The sequence below is a fragment of the Neovison vison genome, chromosome 4 (genome assembly GCF_020171115.1).
Source record: "Neovison vison isolate M4711 chromosome 4, ASM_NN_V1, whole genome shotgun sequence".
NCBI lineage: Eukaryota > Metazoa > Chordata > Mammalia > Carnivora > Mustelidae > Neogale > Neogale vison.
Genome location: NC_058094.1, coordinates 44,158,502 through 44,177,500, shown reverse-complemented (window position 1 = coordinate 44,177,500; position 18,999 = coordinate 44,158,502). Strand labels below are relative to the sequence as shown.

General features: G+C 40.8%; 1 protein-coding gene across 1 annotated transcript in view; it reads right to left on the bottom strand.

Annotated features, from left to right (window-relative positions):
- Positions 1-18,999, bottom strand: part of RUNX1T1 (RUNX1 partner transcriptional co-repressor 1) — a 128,288-nt gene that overhangs the window by 49,684 nt on the left and 59,605 nt on the right. The window contains 3 exon segments of the mRNA XM_044245332.1: positions 573-662; positions 4,402-4,643; positions 6,716-6,853. Of these exon segments, the coding sequence (XP_044101267.1) occupies positions 573-662; positions 4,402-4,643; positions 6,716-6,853 (470 nt within the window).

Below are 18,999 nucleotides of genomic sequence, written 5' to 3'. Positions count from 1 at the left end.
CTGTTACACTGAATAAAAATGTCCCTTCTTTCTCTTGCTTGTTTTCCAGTTGCTTTTTTGAAGGGCTCTCAGAGGAGGTGGAAAACTCAATGCTGAGAATTAAAAATCATTTCTAACTCCACAGCTCAAACAACACTTAGGTGGGCACACCCTGGATTTATCACTTATTCCCAGTTCCTTTACTGGCCAAAATAAGGTTCTATTCCTTCTATTCCTTTAGGTCTTTGCAAAAATGAAACAAGAAGGATAAAAAGCTCTGAAAAACCAAAGAGCACAACCAAAGACAGGCAAAATGTGAAGTAGAACTCGAATGACCAAAAAAATCGAGCGAAACCTTTATTCAAACGTTTCTCGCCTCTTCTCCAAACTTAACTATTCAAAAAACACTCTATTACATTTTTAGAAGTACTACAGAAATGATCATAAAAAGATATCTATTCAGAGAGTTTCCATCCTTAAACTAAGTCAAAGTGCCCTTAAATGTTCTGACCCCCCTCCTATGAAGAAACACTGTTGTGCCCTAACAACAATATGGTTTGAAATACTTTCCAGCCCAGTGAGCTGTGCGATACCTTCAGAAATGGGATGACAAAAGGTCGCAGTGGGAAGTTAGTAGCTTCTTGCAGTTTGGAATGAAATTCTTCAATTGTCAAAGTAGAGTTCTGCAGGAGAAAATATGTAGTATAAATACGTTTGTCTCTTGGTAAATAGTAAAAACATTGAAGCTAATAAATTACTAATATTGTTACAACACAGTGTACTAACCAGCAGACACACTTGCAGGAAGCCCTGCGTTCAACAGACAACCTTTTGATCTTGTAAAAAAGATCGCATATTATGCAGTCATCACCCACCTCCAAAAACCGCATCAGATAACGCAACCCATTAAATGTCATACTTGGAGAATAATGTGCAGGGACCGTAGCATAGTTTAATTGCCAGAGAAGTCTCTGCCATTATGAAGAAACTTCTATGACCTTTATGGAAACCAAACATACTCGGGTAGATTTAAAAGCACAACACCCGATCACTTAAAGGCCGAAGGCAAGTGTCCGAATCTCAATTCATCCCACATGTCACATCTGTGTTCCTGCCGATAGGAGTGCTCGTCTGTCTTTCCATCTTGCAGGCTTTGTCTACCAAGGCATCCTGGGTCAGGATGAGCAGCTAAGCTGGGTGGCGCGCTGACTAGTAAAGCCCTGGAAAAGGCTGGCCAGTTCTCTGAGGCTCTGAGTCTTACAGAGGGTTATCAAAAATATTCCATTTATCCTACAGGCAAGATGTACTGCTCAACCTAAATGAGACTGCACAAAATGACCTGAACCGACTCCTAACCTATCCCAGATCAGCCCCAATTATTCAGGGCTTTTATCCTGCGGTGCGTATGGTTTTTTTTTTGGTGGGGTGGGGGGAGCATCTGCTCAATAGACAACCAACTTCCTGTATAAGTGTTGGGTAAATTAACCATATTTCGGTTCATCTTCCCCAGTCTCTGTGCAGAATCACAAATGTAAACTGTGTCTCAGCTTCCTCAACACCTCAATTACCCTCAAGCCTGAGGACGCTAGGGTCCTAGTGACAGAACTCCTTCAGGATATTGCTCTGCCCACTTTTTTGAGCAGTTCCTTTTCTTTTTATGACAAAGTGTGGGGACACCAAATTCTAAGTTTATACTTCTGAACTCAAAACATCTTCACATGAAACTTATGAATCAACACTAACTTCCTATGTGTAACAATAGTGATTGGGGAGAGTCTTTTTTTTTAATTTTGTCTCAATGGCTTATTTCCTAAAGCCACACCAGTTGTTTTGTGCATTAAACCTGTTTCTACTAAGTTGTCCTAACTCCATCTAAATAATAGCAGAATGTGATTCATTATGAATGACTACCTGAGTTCAAGTCACAGGCCTGTCACCACAGTTGGGTATAGCGCTGTATATTTTACTTCTGTAAACCTCAGTTTCCCCACATGTAAAATGTGTATAAAATCACTACTCCAAGTCCCAAGATTAAATAAAATGGCACGCATAAAAGTTTTCAGTCAAATGCTCAAAAAAAAAAAAAAGAAAAAAAAAATCTGTTCTCTATTAACAAACTGCTGGTTGCCAAAAAGGAAGGGTGTGGGGGGTTGTGGGAGGAATGGGCAAACTGGGTGAAGAGGGGGTTGGAAGATACAGGTTTCCAGTTATGGAATGAAGAAGTCATAGGAATAAAAGGCGCAGCACAGGGAATGTAGTCAATATTACTGTAATAGTATTATATGGTAGTACATGTCAGCTACACTTGGGGCGAGCAGAGCATAACATATAGAGAAGTTGAAACACTATGTTGTACACCTAAAACCAATGTAATATTGTGTCAACTATATTCAAATAACAAAATTTTAAAAAGACCCATTCTCTATTCACTCGCTTAACAAATTTTCACTGCCTGCCTATTAAATGCAAAGCACTATTGATTAATGTCTTCCCCTAACTTATCTTCCTAAGGTTTTTAGATAAATGCCTATCTTTATAAAGAAGTATTATACTCAAAAGTATGCCATTTTTAATATATGGGAAATCGACTTAAAGTTACCAAATTTTTCTGTTAGTGAAGTTATGGAAACCACTGTTACAGACCACATCAAATTTATAAAGCAGTTTTCAAAAAAACATTTTTTTGTTACATAGAACATATTCACCATTTTATGTTAACACAATCACTGCTTTGGACTTATTCCGTGGCTCTTAAGTTTAATTTACTTGTGAGTTGCAAAACCCATTATGTAAAACTCAAGAATGAATAAAAAGGAAAAGGTAAGTGATTGACAAAACTAACTGCAATGTGCTGACACAGTTCTGTGGCGATCACCTTCCAGCCCTGGAGGAGAGCAAGGTGGAGCTGGCAGATTGTGGGAAATGTAAAAGCTTTTTGTTCTTAGGAGTGCAGAGTAGAAGGAGGTAAGAGTTAAAAAGGTGAGTTGCAAAATCTCTGTCAAATGTGAGTTATTGTGATTTGAAGCATGTCTACCGCACTAGACTCTAACTTGGGATTTAATTCTGGGGCTTCTTCTGCAAAAACAAAACAAAACAAACAAACAAAAAAAACCTCAACCAACCAACCAACCAACCAGTATGGGTTTGCCCATGATACATCCACATCATAAAAATGAATGATCTATTTCAAGAGAAAGGAAACTGGTGCCTGTCACCTGAATTTGAGTTCCGCCATAAGGGCTGAATATGTGACTCACAGCTTCCCCATGACTCAATGTGCTACGGGAAAATTGCCTTCCTAAGTAAAAATCCTCTACTTGTACAGAAAATCACAGCATGTATAAAAGTGATTTAGGAACACCCCCCCCAAATGATATATGTTCTAATTTCCAGTGTGATAATGTATAAAACATGGACTTGTGCTAAAAGCAGTAGTTGTGGGCACCTGGGTGGCTCAGTTGGTTGAGCAACTACCTTCAGCTCAGGTCATGATCCCAGGTCAGAGTCTTAGAATGGAACCGCACATTGGGCTCCCTGCACAGCGGGGGACCTGCTTCTCCCTCTCCCTCTGCCGCTCCCCCTGCCTGTGCTTTCCTGCTCTCTATCGCACAAATAAATAAAGCCTTAAAAAAAAATAAAATCAATACTTCTGTTTTCAAACTAATGGCTTAAGTAATTCTACCTATAACAAAGAACTTTTTTGTTTTTTTAAACAATTAGTGGTTAGCAGAGGTTGGGAGAGGGGAACGTGGGGTATTATGTTTAATGGGTACAGAGTTTCAGTTTGAAATGATGAAAAAGTTCTGGAGACAGATGGTGGTGGTGGTTACACGACATTGTGAATGTCACTTAATGCCACTAAACCACCCGCTTAGAAATGGTTAAAAAGGTCAGTTTTATATTATGTATATTTTACCACAATCAAAATTTTTAAAAATGTTATTAGCCTCAAAAATGAAAACACATAGAAGAACAATGTATTCCCTGCTCATCTAGATGGATAAAAAAAAAAAAAAAAATCTCTCAAAGCAATTATGTCAAAATGAGCAGCCAATTAGATTAAGTGAATCATTAATGTAATTAAAAACATTTTGTCATTGAAGAAAGCCCCTAGTCATGCCAAGAGGTTATACCTATGGAATTTTACACACACACACACACACACACACACACGACTAAGAAAATAATAAATTTGTAGAACCTTATCTTTATTAGTCAAATAGTACAAGAACCAAAGTGGGGGGATTCATACATAATGCACACTTGAGAACCCTGTTACTACAGAACTCTCAGACTTAAACATGCAATCTCCAGGTGTGGAGTATATTAGAACAAAACAGCTGGGAGAACAGTCCATATTGTGAATCTCCCACACACACTACCCCTTTCCCCAGAAAATTGGGCTCATTTCCATTTGCTTACCACCAGTCCTAGTACGAGGGTGCGGACTCTCTCTCCTATCTCTGGAGAAATGTCATTGCCAAACTGCTGCAGGGTAGTAAGGAACCGTTTCAGCTTACTGAGCTGCCTGGCGCCACAGGCTGGGGGCAGCTGTTGATTAGCCAGAGAAGAAGAGGAAGAGGAGGAAGGCCCATTGCTAAAGCCATTGGGCGGCGAGGGGGCGCCATTCAAGGCTGTGGGTGAATGGCTCGTGCCATTAGTTACTGTCGAGAGCACAAAATCAGAAAGAAAAAAAATAAATAAATTTACAGGGAATATGCACAAGGAAATTATAACCAAGCTTCATTCCCCTTAAATCTAGTGGATTGTGTAATTTAACAACTGTTGGGGGTTTGCTGTAAAATGCTCTGACTTCACAGGATTACCACAGGTTCGGGTCCTCTGTAACTAAATGAGCCTAAGTCCTCACCCTGCGTGAGGGTATTCTACACGGAAGCTGGTAATAAGTGGGAGTCGGCTGTAGCACAGGGACAGCCCTGCCTCCCATGTGCACATATGCCAACCACCTGAAATGTTTCAAACACAGAACAAATAGTGGTGGGATGTCAGCCTTTTGTCACAGGCTTACATCAGTATAACGGGACCATTCCTTTCTAAACTGTTCCCCCAGAGAAAGTGTACATTTGGTGGAGACTAAATTTATCACTGAACATTTTTAATCATGTTTTGTACACACAACTGACAGCTGTGTTTATAGAAATAGGACTTTCAAGTTTTAACCTTATACCACCCAATTAGAAGGCTATTTTCTCCCCCTCATATTTCTTAACCACTTCTTTAGGGAAAATGCAAATTTTGCATAAGAAGCCAAATGGATAGGGTAATTATCAAAGAGTTATTTCAAGAAATCGAAAAGGGACATCTCATTCCAACTAATAGCATGGGTGGGTGGTAATTTGATAACTTCATTTCTGATAAAATTTATTTGAACAACAAGATCACTCGTAAGAACAAGACTAGAAAATCTGGCACATTCCTCACCGAAGACAATGTTGATTTTATTGTATTAAATCTATTAATTCAACAAACTCATCTTTATCAAATCCATCTTTTTAATAGAATGTTGACAGATTATCTCCAACTGTGGTTGGAAGATGTCATAAGTACTTTATTCTTCTTAAAAGTTTCAAGATAATGAAATGGTCCCTTGTCCCAAATGAGCACCAAAGCACCCTGTCACGGAATGACTGCTCACTAGGACCTCTCACAGGAGACATATGCCTATCCCTGTGGCTTTGGGTAACAACAAACCAAATACAAGATGACAGGGTAACAAGTTGGCACCGGCGCAGCCTCCTGTTCCTTGCACGTTTGGAAAGGTCTTTTAAATGACAGTGTGACGCTGCCTAAACAGCCTGGGCTGTGTATTTTGCCAATCCCTTATAATCCCACGGATCTATCTGTTTTTGCCTGTTCGTTATTTTTCATTCATATAGACTTCACGGCACGTGGTCTGTAAATAGTATTATCTGCAACAGATAGCGTTTATTAGTTTCACAAATCCTTTATGACACTTTTGACCAGGATTCTGAGACTGACTGAAAACAAAGCTATCCACTATCCCTACTGGAATATACAGGAAAGAAAGAGAAGTTACTCTCTGGTCAGAATGTTCTGTCCCTTCCTGGGACAACCCAGAAAGCAACACACACCACTGATTCAGAACACAAGGCCTGAGTCAAGCTGGAAGTAAGTAAAGATTTAATAAAAGTCTGGCAGTTTCGAGACAAGAAAGATGCTCCTTATTTCAGGAAGTTTTCCGTATGTGACTGTTGCCTAGAGCCCTACCCCTTCTAACTTAAGACTGCTAGATTTCAATATTATTTGTAAATAACAGAAGAAAGTAGCATTAGAAGATCAGAAGCAACCTGGAAATAACTGTAGGATATTAACATGTTGCAAGTCAAAACGTACAAACTAAAATAAGGAGGTACACGTTGAGTCGAACTAAAGTTACAATGATAAAAAATGGAGTCATAGACCCAATGAATGCTGTATTCTTCATTGCAGAAATCAAAGCAGACTACAACTCTGAAGCAAAAATGGAAAGGCAGGAAAATACTGGCGGTCACACAAACTATACTGAAGATGCTATACGTCTGCAAAGGCTTAATACCTGCTCACTGCCAATTAAACGATTTGGTGGCGGGGAGGGGTGCTTCATGTCTGTGGAACACATTGTTGCTGGATCTTATTTTCCCTTAATTTTCATACGCAGGAAAAAAAAATTTTAGACTTTAAAATGCAAACAGGAAATGCAGAAATGCCTACTCACAAGTCGTCGGCGTAAATGAACTGGTTCTTGGAGCTCCTTGAGTTGTGGGGGGCGGTGGCATGGTGGGAGGAGTCAGCCTGGACGGGGTCTTCACATCCACAGGTGAGTCTGGCATCGTGGAGTGCTTCTCAGTCCGATCTGGAGGACGCCACCATGAACAGGTTATTTTACTCCTTAAGCACCTTCGTGGTTTTTTGTTTCTTGTTTTTTTGTTTTGTTTTGTTTTTAAGTGGGGTTCCTCTTTTTTACAAGCAAGTGAACAGAAGAAATCCGACATCTCCTATCAATAAAGTAGGCTTATCTACTGAAGTTTAAATCAGGACTTTATCATCCAAACCCCACTTAAGAAGGTGTAGCACAGATGGCAGGACCTCATTTGTAACTGGGTTATTTTACATCCTATTGTTATTTCTGGCTTGGGCAGATGCTACCTTGGTAGTGTTATATGCAAGAGCACAACTTCACTGGAAGCTGAAGCCAACATTAGCAAGAGCTAAAAAATAGATGGGGAAGTAGAATGGTAATAAACCCTTTAGCTCAGAAACGACACAAATCTGAAGTCTGTTAGGCAGGTGAGATACTTGTAGGAGCCAGCATTTTGCAATGATTTTTCCGTAACACCTGCCATTCCTTTTCCACGCTCCATTTCTGGCCTAGTAGATGAAGCAGGTTAGGTCTCCCAGAGACAGCGCTCACATCAGTGTTTCTCTGCCCTGCTTGAAAAATCGCCACTACAGGAATGCGGTCTTTTACACAACGAAGGTAAACTAATTTACTCAGAATCTGTGAGTTTATGAACCACCATTTTAGAAAACATGAGACCAATACTTCGATTAATAATCCCACGCAGAATAAGAATGGAAGAGCCCCCAAACTGACAACTAAGGAAAACTGGAGACCGTCTCTCCCTGTATTTTTTCACACATGTGAGACAGATATGGAGAAACTTCCTGATTACCCAATAATGAGCATTTGAGCTTCAGGACTGTTTTCTACTAAGTATATTTTTATTTTTCCTTTGAAATTTCGAGCTGCCTTTTTTTTTTTTTTTTTTTTTTTGTCAGTCAAATTTGTTTATCAAAGTGACAGATCTCCAGTTTAAAAAAAAAAAAGTGGGTTTCATTTGTTCCTTCAGATCCAATTTTCTACAAACACCGTGTGCCTGTGCGCACGTGTGCACACACGCCCCCCAAAATGTCTGAGGTGCCTCTTACAGTCTCAGATGCAGATGGTTCCCACTTGGACTGTTTAAAATGTGACACAGACTACTGATCAAGAAAGAGTCTTTTAAAACCTTATGATAACCAGAGGCAGAAATTCTCAAAAATTACTTAAAAGTCTGTTCTTTAAAAATGAAAAATCCAAATTACTACTATGGCAATTCCAAACCTAGCTCCCACCTTTATTCAGAGCCGATTCGTTAAGACTTGGGTAGCAAGAGAACATAACATTTTCCAGTTGAAATATACCGTATTAGGGAAAATGTGATAAAAGAGTGAAAATATAATCATCATTCTAAGAACAGCACTTTGATAACCCAGCGGCCGGGTCTCCAGTTTTTAATCTCGACGGCTGGCTGAGGAGCAACTGTCCCTTCAGTAAATACGTGTTCTGAGTGAAATGATGGTGAAAACACACCACGGAGAGCATTTCTACCTTTTTCTTCCTGTTCGTAACTCATCTTCATACTCCAATTCCAGAGCATTTAAGACCCAGAATCAGTAAATCACTTACTCTAGGAAAACACAGAAGTTAGGCAGGTTTAAAACCGCTTTTTCAATGGTTAAAATCACTGCACAGTCTACTCACCTCAACCAACCTCAGCAACAAGGGAATAAATAGCTTTCCGCTTATGTTGCAGCTGAGGGAAGAGGTACGGCAGCAAATACAAGTCTCCCTAAATAAAGGCAAATATTTCTGTCATGCCAAGGAAGGAGGGATCGAGGGAGGCTTGCCAAAGTCGGCTGGGAGATAACAGTGGGAACTGCTGGTCCATCTGGTTTTCATTCTGCTAACACTCACGCTGAACTGTGAGAGAAGGCAGTCCAGATACACAGATTTGAAGCACGTGGTCGCACAGACAGAGAGAGGAAGAGCAGGAGGGGGAAGGGGAAGTGGGAATAATGAAAAAATAAATAAATAAAGCAATGGAAGGCAAAGAGGAGAGAGAAAAGATCAACACAGGGAGAAAACGGCCTACGTGCGGAGAAAGTCACTCGGGACGGCTTTGTCTACCCCAAAAAGCAGACCCTTAGCGGGCACAGCTCCTACACTGTACTTACCTCCATGTACCTCCTGGGCAAAACCTAACCTGGAAAACATATCTTAATCCCTGTGTGTCTTTACTCTGTTTGCCGATGCTAAGAGAAAAGGAAACGAGCGATAAAACTGACAACGGGCCTTCCTCTCCAAACTTAATAATAGTAACAACAACAACAACAACAGTAAAAGGTAGATGAGTGTATTGTTAAGATTCTTCAAATGATACTGATACTTGAAGAACAATAACCACTAAGCCAATAAATAGCAAAAACAAAAAACAAAACAAAACAAACAAACAAACAAAACGCACCGCTGCTTCTAACAGGAATATATCTATCCTAACTGGAATATACGTATACTATGTAGGTACTTAGGATTTTGACTTTAGCCAGATTTCTGTGACGGTTAGCTTCACTCTGATCAAATGGAGCTCCAACCCAGAGGTCCTACAAACTTAGACAAAGTGGGACCATATGTAACTCATTCTATGCTGTTCAGTGCAATCAATCCAGGATGGGGACCGATGGTAAAGTAACCAGCCAGGCCTAACCCGGTACACGTACACACACACACACACACACACTCTCTCTCTCTCTCTCTCTCTCTCTCTCTGGAGTAGAGAGATTTAAGATAAATTCAGAAAATATGTTTCAAGTATGCTGAGTTCTGTTGCATTTGTTTTGGATTACTTAAAAAAAAAACATTTTGAAATATATATTCTTGAAACTTTTATAGCAAACAGCAAAAGGGCTATGATTCAACCACTGAAGTATTTCACTCCACTTCAAATTAGAGGATACAGTAAAACCAATATTAAGTTAGAATATTTCTTATGCAATTTTTTAAGTTTCTGAAAATTATACTGTTCTTAGACGTAGTTTCTATTTTTAGTCCCTGCAGAGGAATACTAACATTTATTGAAAGATTGACACAAAATGATAAAAAAGAAAAGAAAGAAAGAAAGAAAACCAGTCTCTATCAGAGCAGGAAGGTATATATAATTGAAAGGACTGACTTTACTTCTACCTTAAAGATTCTCACCACTTCTAAATAAAGATCTCCCCTATGGGGTAACATTTCAACTCACCTGGCAAATATCCAACACATATGTCCCAAAGATGGCTGAAACATGGAAGAAAATGTGGCATATATAAATACATTACTGATACCATTTCAATATCCAATTCAGTGTCAAGGCCTTCTAGAAGTGGTATGTTTTCCATTTCCTTTTTTCTTTTTTTAGGTAAAAAGAAGAGGTATGGCATAATCTACCATAGCACTTATTTTACTTTTAGTGAGTTCAAACAGTTCCAGATGTGTTTTTAAGGTAGGAAGACGAGGCATTCTGTATTTGCCTTGTTTACATCCTATTCTAGAGATGATTTGGGTAAATAGGAAGTTCAGGGCCGGTAGACAGAACATCTTTTTCTCTCTGCGTTCATCATGGCAATTATAATAGAAGAATTAGCTGTGTCCAAGGAGATGTTATGGATTGAGAAACCTCTTGGCGCATTAGCAGTTCGGCCAGAGTTCGTCTGACTGGAGTGAGCGAGCACCAGCTAAAGGAGCAAGAAGTTCAATAAAGCGGAGTAAGCCCAAGAGGAACTCAAGTACTACCACCGGGAAGGAGAAGGCAGTTAGGGAGGCACAGAACTAAGTACAGAATTTTTTATTTCTATGCAAAACATGGCACAGACCTGACAACAGAATCACTTAGTGACTCCACTGTCTGCGTGTGAGACACTGTAAGAGACCGTCCGCAGACCGGCATGGTGTTCACCCAGCCTCCACAATGCTGCCATCTCATTTCCCTGCTGAGCCCTTCTAGAAAGTTCATTCCTGCTCGGAACCCTTGAATAACACCTGAGAATAAAAGTCAAATGCTAACATTGTACACCTGAGGGAATGAGACAATGGATGACCATTTGGAATAGTAGACGAATTTCCCGGTGAGGACAGACTTGGTTTCAAACATAGACTCAGCCCTTAGGAGTGGGTCCTCAGGGAAATTATCTGAAAAATGAGTTCCTCAAAAGAATAGGAATACAATCCTCTCTGCCTCCTCAGAACCCTGACACAGTGCGTACTCACGTACACACGATCATGTGTGATCTCCATTCTCTTGGGCCTGCCTCTTTGTGATCCATTCATGGCTTTATTTCCAATGCCTTCCCCCCACGTCTATGCTCTATCTGTACAGGGCACCTGGACACTCCCTGGCTTTTCTGCCTCCCTTTTTGTGTTGTTGTTTCCTTCATCTAGAAGGATCTGCCCCATCTCCCCCATTCTTCGCTGCCCATTACAGACCCTCTTACAGCTCTTCCCAGGTGCCCCAGGCACCAACCACATCATGCTGGCTGGGCCTTTATTTTAGCATTTACCACAGCCTATGTGGACAATAATTGTGTGTCTATATGTATGTGCATGTTGTATACCCAATCACCCCAACCAGGGAAAACTACTTGATGGCATTTCTTCAAACGTTTCATTTAAAAGATAAACACACAACCATCAACAGCATATAAATATATAATTAGAAAATCAAATGTAGGTAACATGGGAAAATGTTGGGCACCTGAAATTTAGTTCGACTCTGTGATCACCTCACATGGTTTTACATGGTTAAGTGGAAGAATGATCTGTTACCTCACATCTTATCACAGGTGTTTGATGATAACTCCCCTCCCCAAAACACAAATACGACCTTAACTCTTTCATCATTTAAAATCTTTGGGAGGGAGCGTCTGTTGTCCACAAAATACAATATAAGCTCATGAGCTTAGCTTACACCACAGATACTATAGAGTTCCTGCTGAACAGCCTTTCTCCCTTTCTTTCTTGCTGGAAAAGTCCTGATTTTGCTCACGTTGTCCCATTCCCCTTTATCAGCAACAGGTTTCAGAAATGAGGGCTATGCTCCAATTCTGGACAAGGGGTCATGAAGGGAGGTCTATGGAAGACGTTTTAGGAAAGACTTCCTCACTATCTAATCAGAGACCCAAGGAAGAAGCAGACCCTCTCCTTCCGATAGGCACCGTTATATCTGCGATGCCTTCACTTCACTTCTTTGGGGTCTATTTTTTGTACCCATAAAATTAAGCATCTTAGATTATATGACCTCAGGGATCTTTTGCAAACTCTAATATTCTCTGGTTTCTTTCTACAGATACAGCTTGTGTTCATTTCAAATGCAAAGAAGACTACCCAGAGAACATAAATCTGACAATAAAGGGACCACACAATTATTTTAACCCACTGAGCCACCCAGGTGCCCCTGGGACCACACAATTATTTTGAAATTGGTGATTATAACCAGACTTCCTCTGTTCACATAAATATCTATGTCCATAAGAACGTGTCTGCATAGAAATCTTTACCCACAAACATGACAATTAACATCTACCTCTTGTTTTCAAATACACCATTAATCCTCATTACTAAATCTCTACCAGTGATCTGGTTATGAAATAATCCTACCAATGTCCACTTGTCCCTGTTTAGTTACTCACTTTCATAGCCCAGGTTAAAGGGAGTACTCTACACTCACTTTCACTTCCTCCTCATTTCCCATTATTCAAGTACTTCCAGTGGACACCTACAAGACTGTCTGCCTAGAAAGTTTCCCTCCCCATACTGGGACCTGCCATAACTATTAATCTCTTAACTACCATGGGAGTCACCATGTTCTTTCATGACCTTGTATGAAGAGACCAGCAGCTGGCTCAGGCACAGCAGCTCATCCAAGATGGGCAATGTCAGTCATTCTCCAAACATTTTTACCTATAGATTTGAAGGAAGAAAAACAATCCCACTCCAGAGGTCAAAAACTGCACTCTCTACTGTCCTCCATTTTGAGAAAGCAGGTATTTCATGAAAAAGGCGGCAACTAACAGGCAGAAAGAAATGATGAGAAATGGCATGAGAGTATTCTGATAGTACTAGGTAAAAGTCATCATTCTCCTAGATCTTTGGGGCTAGCAGCATCTCTAAAATTCCTTCAATGTGATCTTCCAAAGCATCTACAGTTTGCAGTCCATCTATCCCTCCTTTGCCTAAAAACTAGTTTGAGTTACTTTTTACGTGAAACCAAAGAACTCAGACTAAAATAATAGTGGAATGTAACATCAAGGTAGCCTCCTAACTCCCACTGAAACTCTTCAATGATCTCTTCATTCTTAACCAACAAACACTGGGACTTTACCTGGCACCTTTGTAACATCTGACACCGGTTCACCACTCTCTCCCTTTTGAAACATCGTCGTCCCCAAGATTCCACAATTCCAACGCTCTCCTCATTTTTCTCAGGCCATCCCAACTGCTCCTTCTCAGTTTCTTTTATGGCTCACCTTTCTCCACCTTTTGTGATAAGCACTGATATCTCCCCCAACGTTCCTGCATAGTTCCTCTTCAAATTTTCACTCTATACCTTTTTCTTAGTGACTTCATTGGTGTGCTGATGGTTTCCAAATGGCCCTTGTGTGGATGACCTCCCATCCCCAAACATCCAGAGGGCTAATCCCTTCCCCAGCCTGGAAGGAGGGATTCAATCCCTCCCCATCCATCATCTCTCACCTGGTCTAATCAACAGCCCACTGAATGGTCTTCTTGCCGCGTACTATTCATCTCTGGTATTCTCCAAATCACATTCTCCAAATCACATAGTCATTTCACCACGTATGTCACAGATGTGATCAGAGATCTTACTCCTCCTTAACTCCTCTTCTTAGTAATCTTCAAAGACCTTTTGCAATGTTAAGCATAAAGTCCATGTGTCTTAATGGGGCACTAGAAGACCTGTGGGACCCAACTGATTCCTTTAACTGCTCCAGACTCATCTTAACTCCTCACTTCCACCCCCAGCCCCACCTCTGAACTCTGAACTCCATATTGAACTAATGCAGCTTTAAATTCTTGTGGGTCAATCAGGCGTCCCTTACACTGCATCCTTCACCTTCCTTAGAATATTCTACACTCCACTGCTGCCTGGTTAAGTCCACTGTTCCTTTAAAACTTCTTTTGTGTGTCACTTCAGCCAAAGAACCCTCCGCTGATCCAGAAAGGCCCATCTTCCCTTACTACCCTGTCTAGATCCCTCTTGTAACGCTGACCACACTGTATTTAGAACCAAGTCAGTCTCTCCACCTACATCATAATTTATTCAAGGATACTGAAGACATCTTACTTGTTTTTATATTCTCAGCACTCTACACAGTGCCTGATACACAGAAGCTGTTTGGTGCATTTAGTATTTTAAATGAATATGGATAGCTATAATGTCATAAGGGATGTCTATAGTCATAACCTTGAGACTTCAGAACTTTCAAGAGATATGATAAATTTAACTTAAAATCATCTCCATCTTTGTTCTATCATCCTAAAAGAATTCTAAAAAGAATTTCTATATTCTAAAAACACTAAACCACCAAAGATAAATCTAAAAAGACACCAGTAAATTATTGAATTCACCAGCCTTTCAGTAATCACAACATATTCTCTAAAAGCCTTTTATATAATATTTTTAAAAAGGCTATGTAAGGCAATTTATATACATATAACCCACAGTCACCAAAAGCTCCCTTTTTGACAGTAATTGTGCAATCATACATATGCACATTGAAAATGAAGAGAAAAGCATATTATGAACCCAAAACACTATTTTTTTCCTACATTCCACAAGAGTTTCTGCTGCTTGTCTATGGATGGTGGGATTACACATTATTTTTAATTTCTTGCTATTTTCTCATTTATTCAAATGTTCTACAATAAGAATGTTTTATTTTTACAAGCAAGAAAATACACACACAAAAACCAACTTATTAGGATAAGTCACCTAGAATCTGGCATTGGGTACTGCACCAAAATCTCTGCATGCTTTGTCTCTTTAAATCTATGAAAAGGTATTACAGATTTTTTATAAAAAGGAACTGAGGCCTAGGGAGGTTGGACAATCTGTGCAAGACTACAAGCCAGAACCTATTCCAGGCCTTCTTAGAGTTCAAGATCATCTAAAACCAACGTTCTTTTATACATGATCTAGGAAACTGAAATAAGGACACATTCTATAAATGTTAAATTGAGAGTAAGCATCATACTAGAACCTCATCTTCCAATATTACTGTACTGACCACCTGTGACCATGTAAATTTTAATTAAAGTTAAGAAAAATTTAAAATTTAGTTCCTCAGCCACATTAGCCACACTTGAGAGTTCAACAGCCAAGGCTACACAGTTACACAGCTGTGGCTGGTGGCTACCCTATTAGGGAACTCGGCCCTGGAGTGCTTCTGTGTTCGCAGAACCACGGCGCCGTACTAGAATCATGGCTCCATGGCGGAAGTCCTGGAGGTAACAGAGCAGACTGGAAGAGCAGGGATGAGGAAGGGTGAAGCACTGGCTCCACCCTAAACACCTTCAATCCCACTCAGATCTTTTGCTTGATTTATAAATTGTGCTTCTGCAGAGGATTCCATTTGGTGGTTAAGGGGTAGAAAAAAACAATGGCTTGAAATCTAGTGACTAAGACAAGGGAGCTCTCAGCTCTGAAAAAAGTGGGAGTGGAAGACAGGAAGGCCGAGAACTCAGTCCTGTGACGAGCCAGTTCAGCAGCTGGACCAGCAGCTAACCTGGAATCCAAGGGGATAGCCTAAAGACCAACCTCATGCCTTTAAAGAGCATGAACTTGGGTTAAGATGGGAGACGGGCAAAAGAATGAAGTGAATCCATACTAATCTACAACTATTTCTAAAAAAAAATGGTTTCAATAATGCTTGGGTCATGTGCTTATGGGGACAACAATGGGAATTTCCCTTCCCTTCCTCTTGAGTATTTTTATCTAGTTAGTGCTTGACATATTTCTCTTGGTTCTGAGTGTCTCCCTAACCACAGTGTCAGCTTCGAGAAATTTCTACCTCTACATGTTAGTTCCTTGGAATTGTCATCTCTCCCACAGCTGTCACCACCTTTACTCTTGTGACTCCTGCTGCCAAGTCTAAGAACCACTTCCTAGAGGACCCTACATGGGTATCAGGCGGCCCAGGGTTTAGGTACCCCACTTCAACCAGCACCATTCCACATCTATGTGCTTTATACACTAGTGTTCTATTTAAGATTTCCTTCAGGGGAGGAAAAAAAAAAAAAAAGGAGTCTCCTGTTTGAGAAGAGTTTGAACCCCCTGGCACAGGCAGCCAGCAAACGTTTGCCGCGTGGCAGTGATAAAAATACTTAAGGAAAAACCAAATCACCCAAATGCACAGAAAAGTAACTCCTGCTTATTATGTAAGGAGCAGCGAAAGACATAGCTATCACCAAGGGTCTATAAACTGATCACATGTATCTGTAGAACACCCTGCTGCCAAATTGCAGATTATTCCAGAAAGTGGAAAAAATCATTAAATAATAAGTGACCCAAACATTTCACAATCTTTCAGTATGGACAATGTTCCTCCAGTAATATCTGCCTTATTTGCCAGTGTTAAGGGCTATTAAGAAAGCTGTGGAGCTGCTGTAGGGGATTGTATACACAGCCAGCGCCTCAGGTACCAACATCCAGGTAAGAGCTAGTGACTCAAGGCAGAAAATGATGAAGGTACACCACATATGCATGTACCTGCGGCTGAATCTCAGACAAGGAAGTAGGAGCTCAAATGACTGTTGAATTTAATCGAACATGCTCTTAAAGTAAACAGCCAGTACTGTTAGTTTACACAAGATAGGCATTAGGAAACCACAGAGCTTTTAGGTAGTTGAGTGATACGCTCATTTCTGTCTTCTATTATGGGTATATATGGAGCAGAGAATAAATAGGGAAAGAAGGCAAGAGAGCAGGGGTTCTGGTTTGCGACAGCCTAGGCTGGAAATAGTACAGGCATCCAGCATGGAAGTGGCTCTTAAGAATGTAGGCAAGAAGATTCAGGAGACATTTTTATAGTCTATGTCAAATTTGCAGAGCTTGGCAGTAAAATAAAATTAAACCTTGAGCAAGGAGGAATCTAGAGGTTCATGGTAATGTTAAAAACCAAAACCAAAACACAGCAAGGAGAATGATTTGGCAAAAGGCGGGTTACGTTAAATCATAGTTTATTTAGAGATATCCCTGCAAGACTCTGTTGTTCTTACATAAAACATCCTGAATGTCTTCCTCTTGTACATGGGTCACCATCAAATTATTCTTCCTCCTAAATATGCTTCTCCATCGCAATGAACACCCTCAAGGACCAACAAGGCTCCCTTGGACTTTCTCAGAATCTAGCCTGGCAAAACCCTTCCCCCTACACCGCAATCCATTTATCCCACAACAGGTGGGATGATCTTTTTAAACACAGAAGTATTCACTAGCCAAAATAAAAGCATTCATTCAAAACTACCTGAGCCATCTACAAAGTCCCAGGTACTGTTTTAGACACAGGGAAAAGACAGTGGACACAAAAGAAAACCAATGCCCTCAAGAACTTTACATTATCATGATCGGATCAAGTTACTCCCCTCTTTGAAGTGTTTCAATGGTCTATCATCATGCTCAGGATAAAATCCCAAACCCTTCAAGCGACCTACCAACTAGGGCACCTGGGTGGCTCAGTCAGTTAAGCGGCTGCCTTCCGCTCAGGTCTCCATCCCAAGGTCCTGGAATCAGAGTCCTGTACCTGGCTCTCTGCTCTGTGGGGAGCCTTCTTCTCCCTCTCCCTCTGCCCCTCCCCCTGGCTCATGTTCAATCTCTCTCTCTCCCTCTCTCAAATAAAGAAAAAATCTTAAAAAAAAAAAAAAGTGACCTATATATAACTAGACAGGTTTAGTTTCTGCTGGCCTCTCCTATCTCATCTCACATCTCACTGGTCTTATCATTGGTTGCAAGCCTCACCTCACCTCAGGGCCTATCAGCCTGGGAAAGCCATCTCCGTTCAAACTCACTTACTCAAGGAAGTCATCCCTGGTCCCTCCCCAGTCCCCTGTATTTTAACTCTCTGTATCATCTAACAGATCTTTATAGGGCTAACTGCAACCATTATAAATAACTATATAATGACTCATTTGTCTAACACCCCCCTGCCACACAGCAAAATGCTCTGTAATGGCAGGGAGCATTAACAGTTCATCTCCTACCATATATCAACTGAGTCCCACAAATTAGTACACTGCCGAAAACCTACTACAACAGGGGACAAATACAGACATTTTCCATTTAAAAACACAGATCTGGAGGTACAAGAGAGCAAAACAATCATATTCTTTATTCTCCTTAAGAGAGATTTCAAAGTTTCTTCAGTGATAGAAATAACAACCCCCATTTATACCCTCCCTCTTCCCCTTGTCAGTAGGACTTCCACTGACACCATGCCACCCAAACCCCCCAACAAAAGGTACAAATTCCAGTGATTCATCCAAAATATGGTTCAATCTTTATCTTACTTGGGTTCTTAGCACCATTTGATCTGTTGGGCTGCTTCTTACTCCTTTTCTTCTGTGGTAACATTCTTCTAGTTGGCTTAGGAGTTTTCGCCAGTGTTCCTGGACTCTGGCCCTTCCTCTCCACCTCGCCTCCTCCTCTTCTGAATTGGCTTCCTTCCCTTCTGGTCTCTGATGCAGGCCTTCTCAGCTACGGCAACAAATCCCACCAGCCCTATCTCCAGGTGAAGGATGCCCTCCTGAGAACCAAACAAGTCATCTAGCTTGCTTCCTGACGCCTGGACAGCTGTATTTAGTACCAAATCTAACAACTGCCTTAGGAAATCTGTGCCGCCTCCTGTCTATCAACTTCTGGCACAGCATCACTTTTCCTGCCCCTGACCAAGCCCCAAACACCACAATCCTGTCCTCAGACTCCTCCCTCCACACCATCCTCCTTCCATGTCCAATCCATTCCCGGTATCCTATCAATTCCACTCCTAAATACTTTTAGGATCCACCCTTAGTTCCCCTCTGGCCTAGCTTTCAGAATCTACAGAGCCTCTGAAGGGTTTTCTCTACCTCCAGTCCCTCGCACAAAGGCCTCTCCTCCTTGCTTTTAGAGCAGTATTCCTAATACGAGA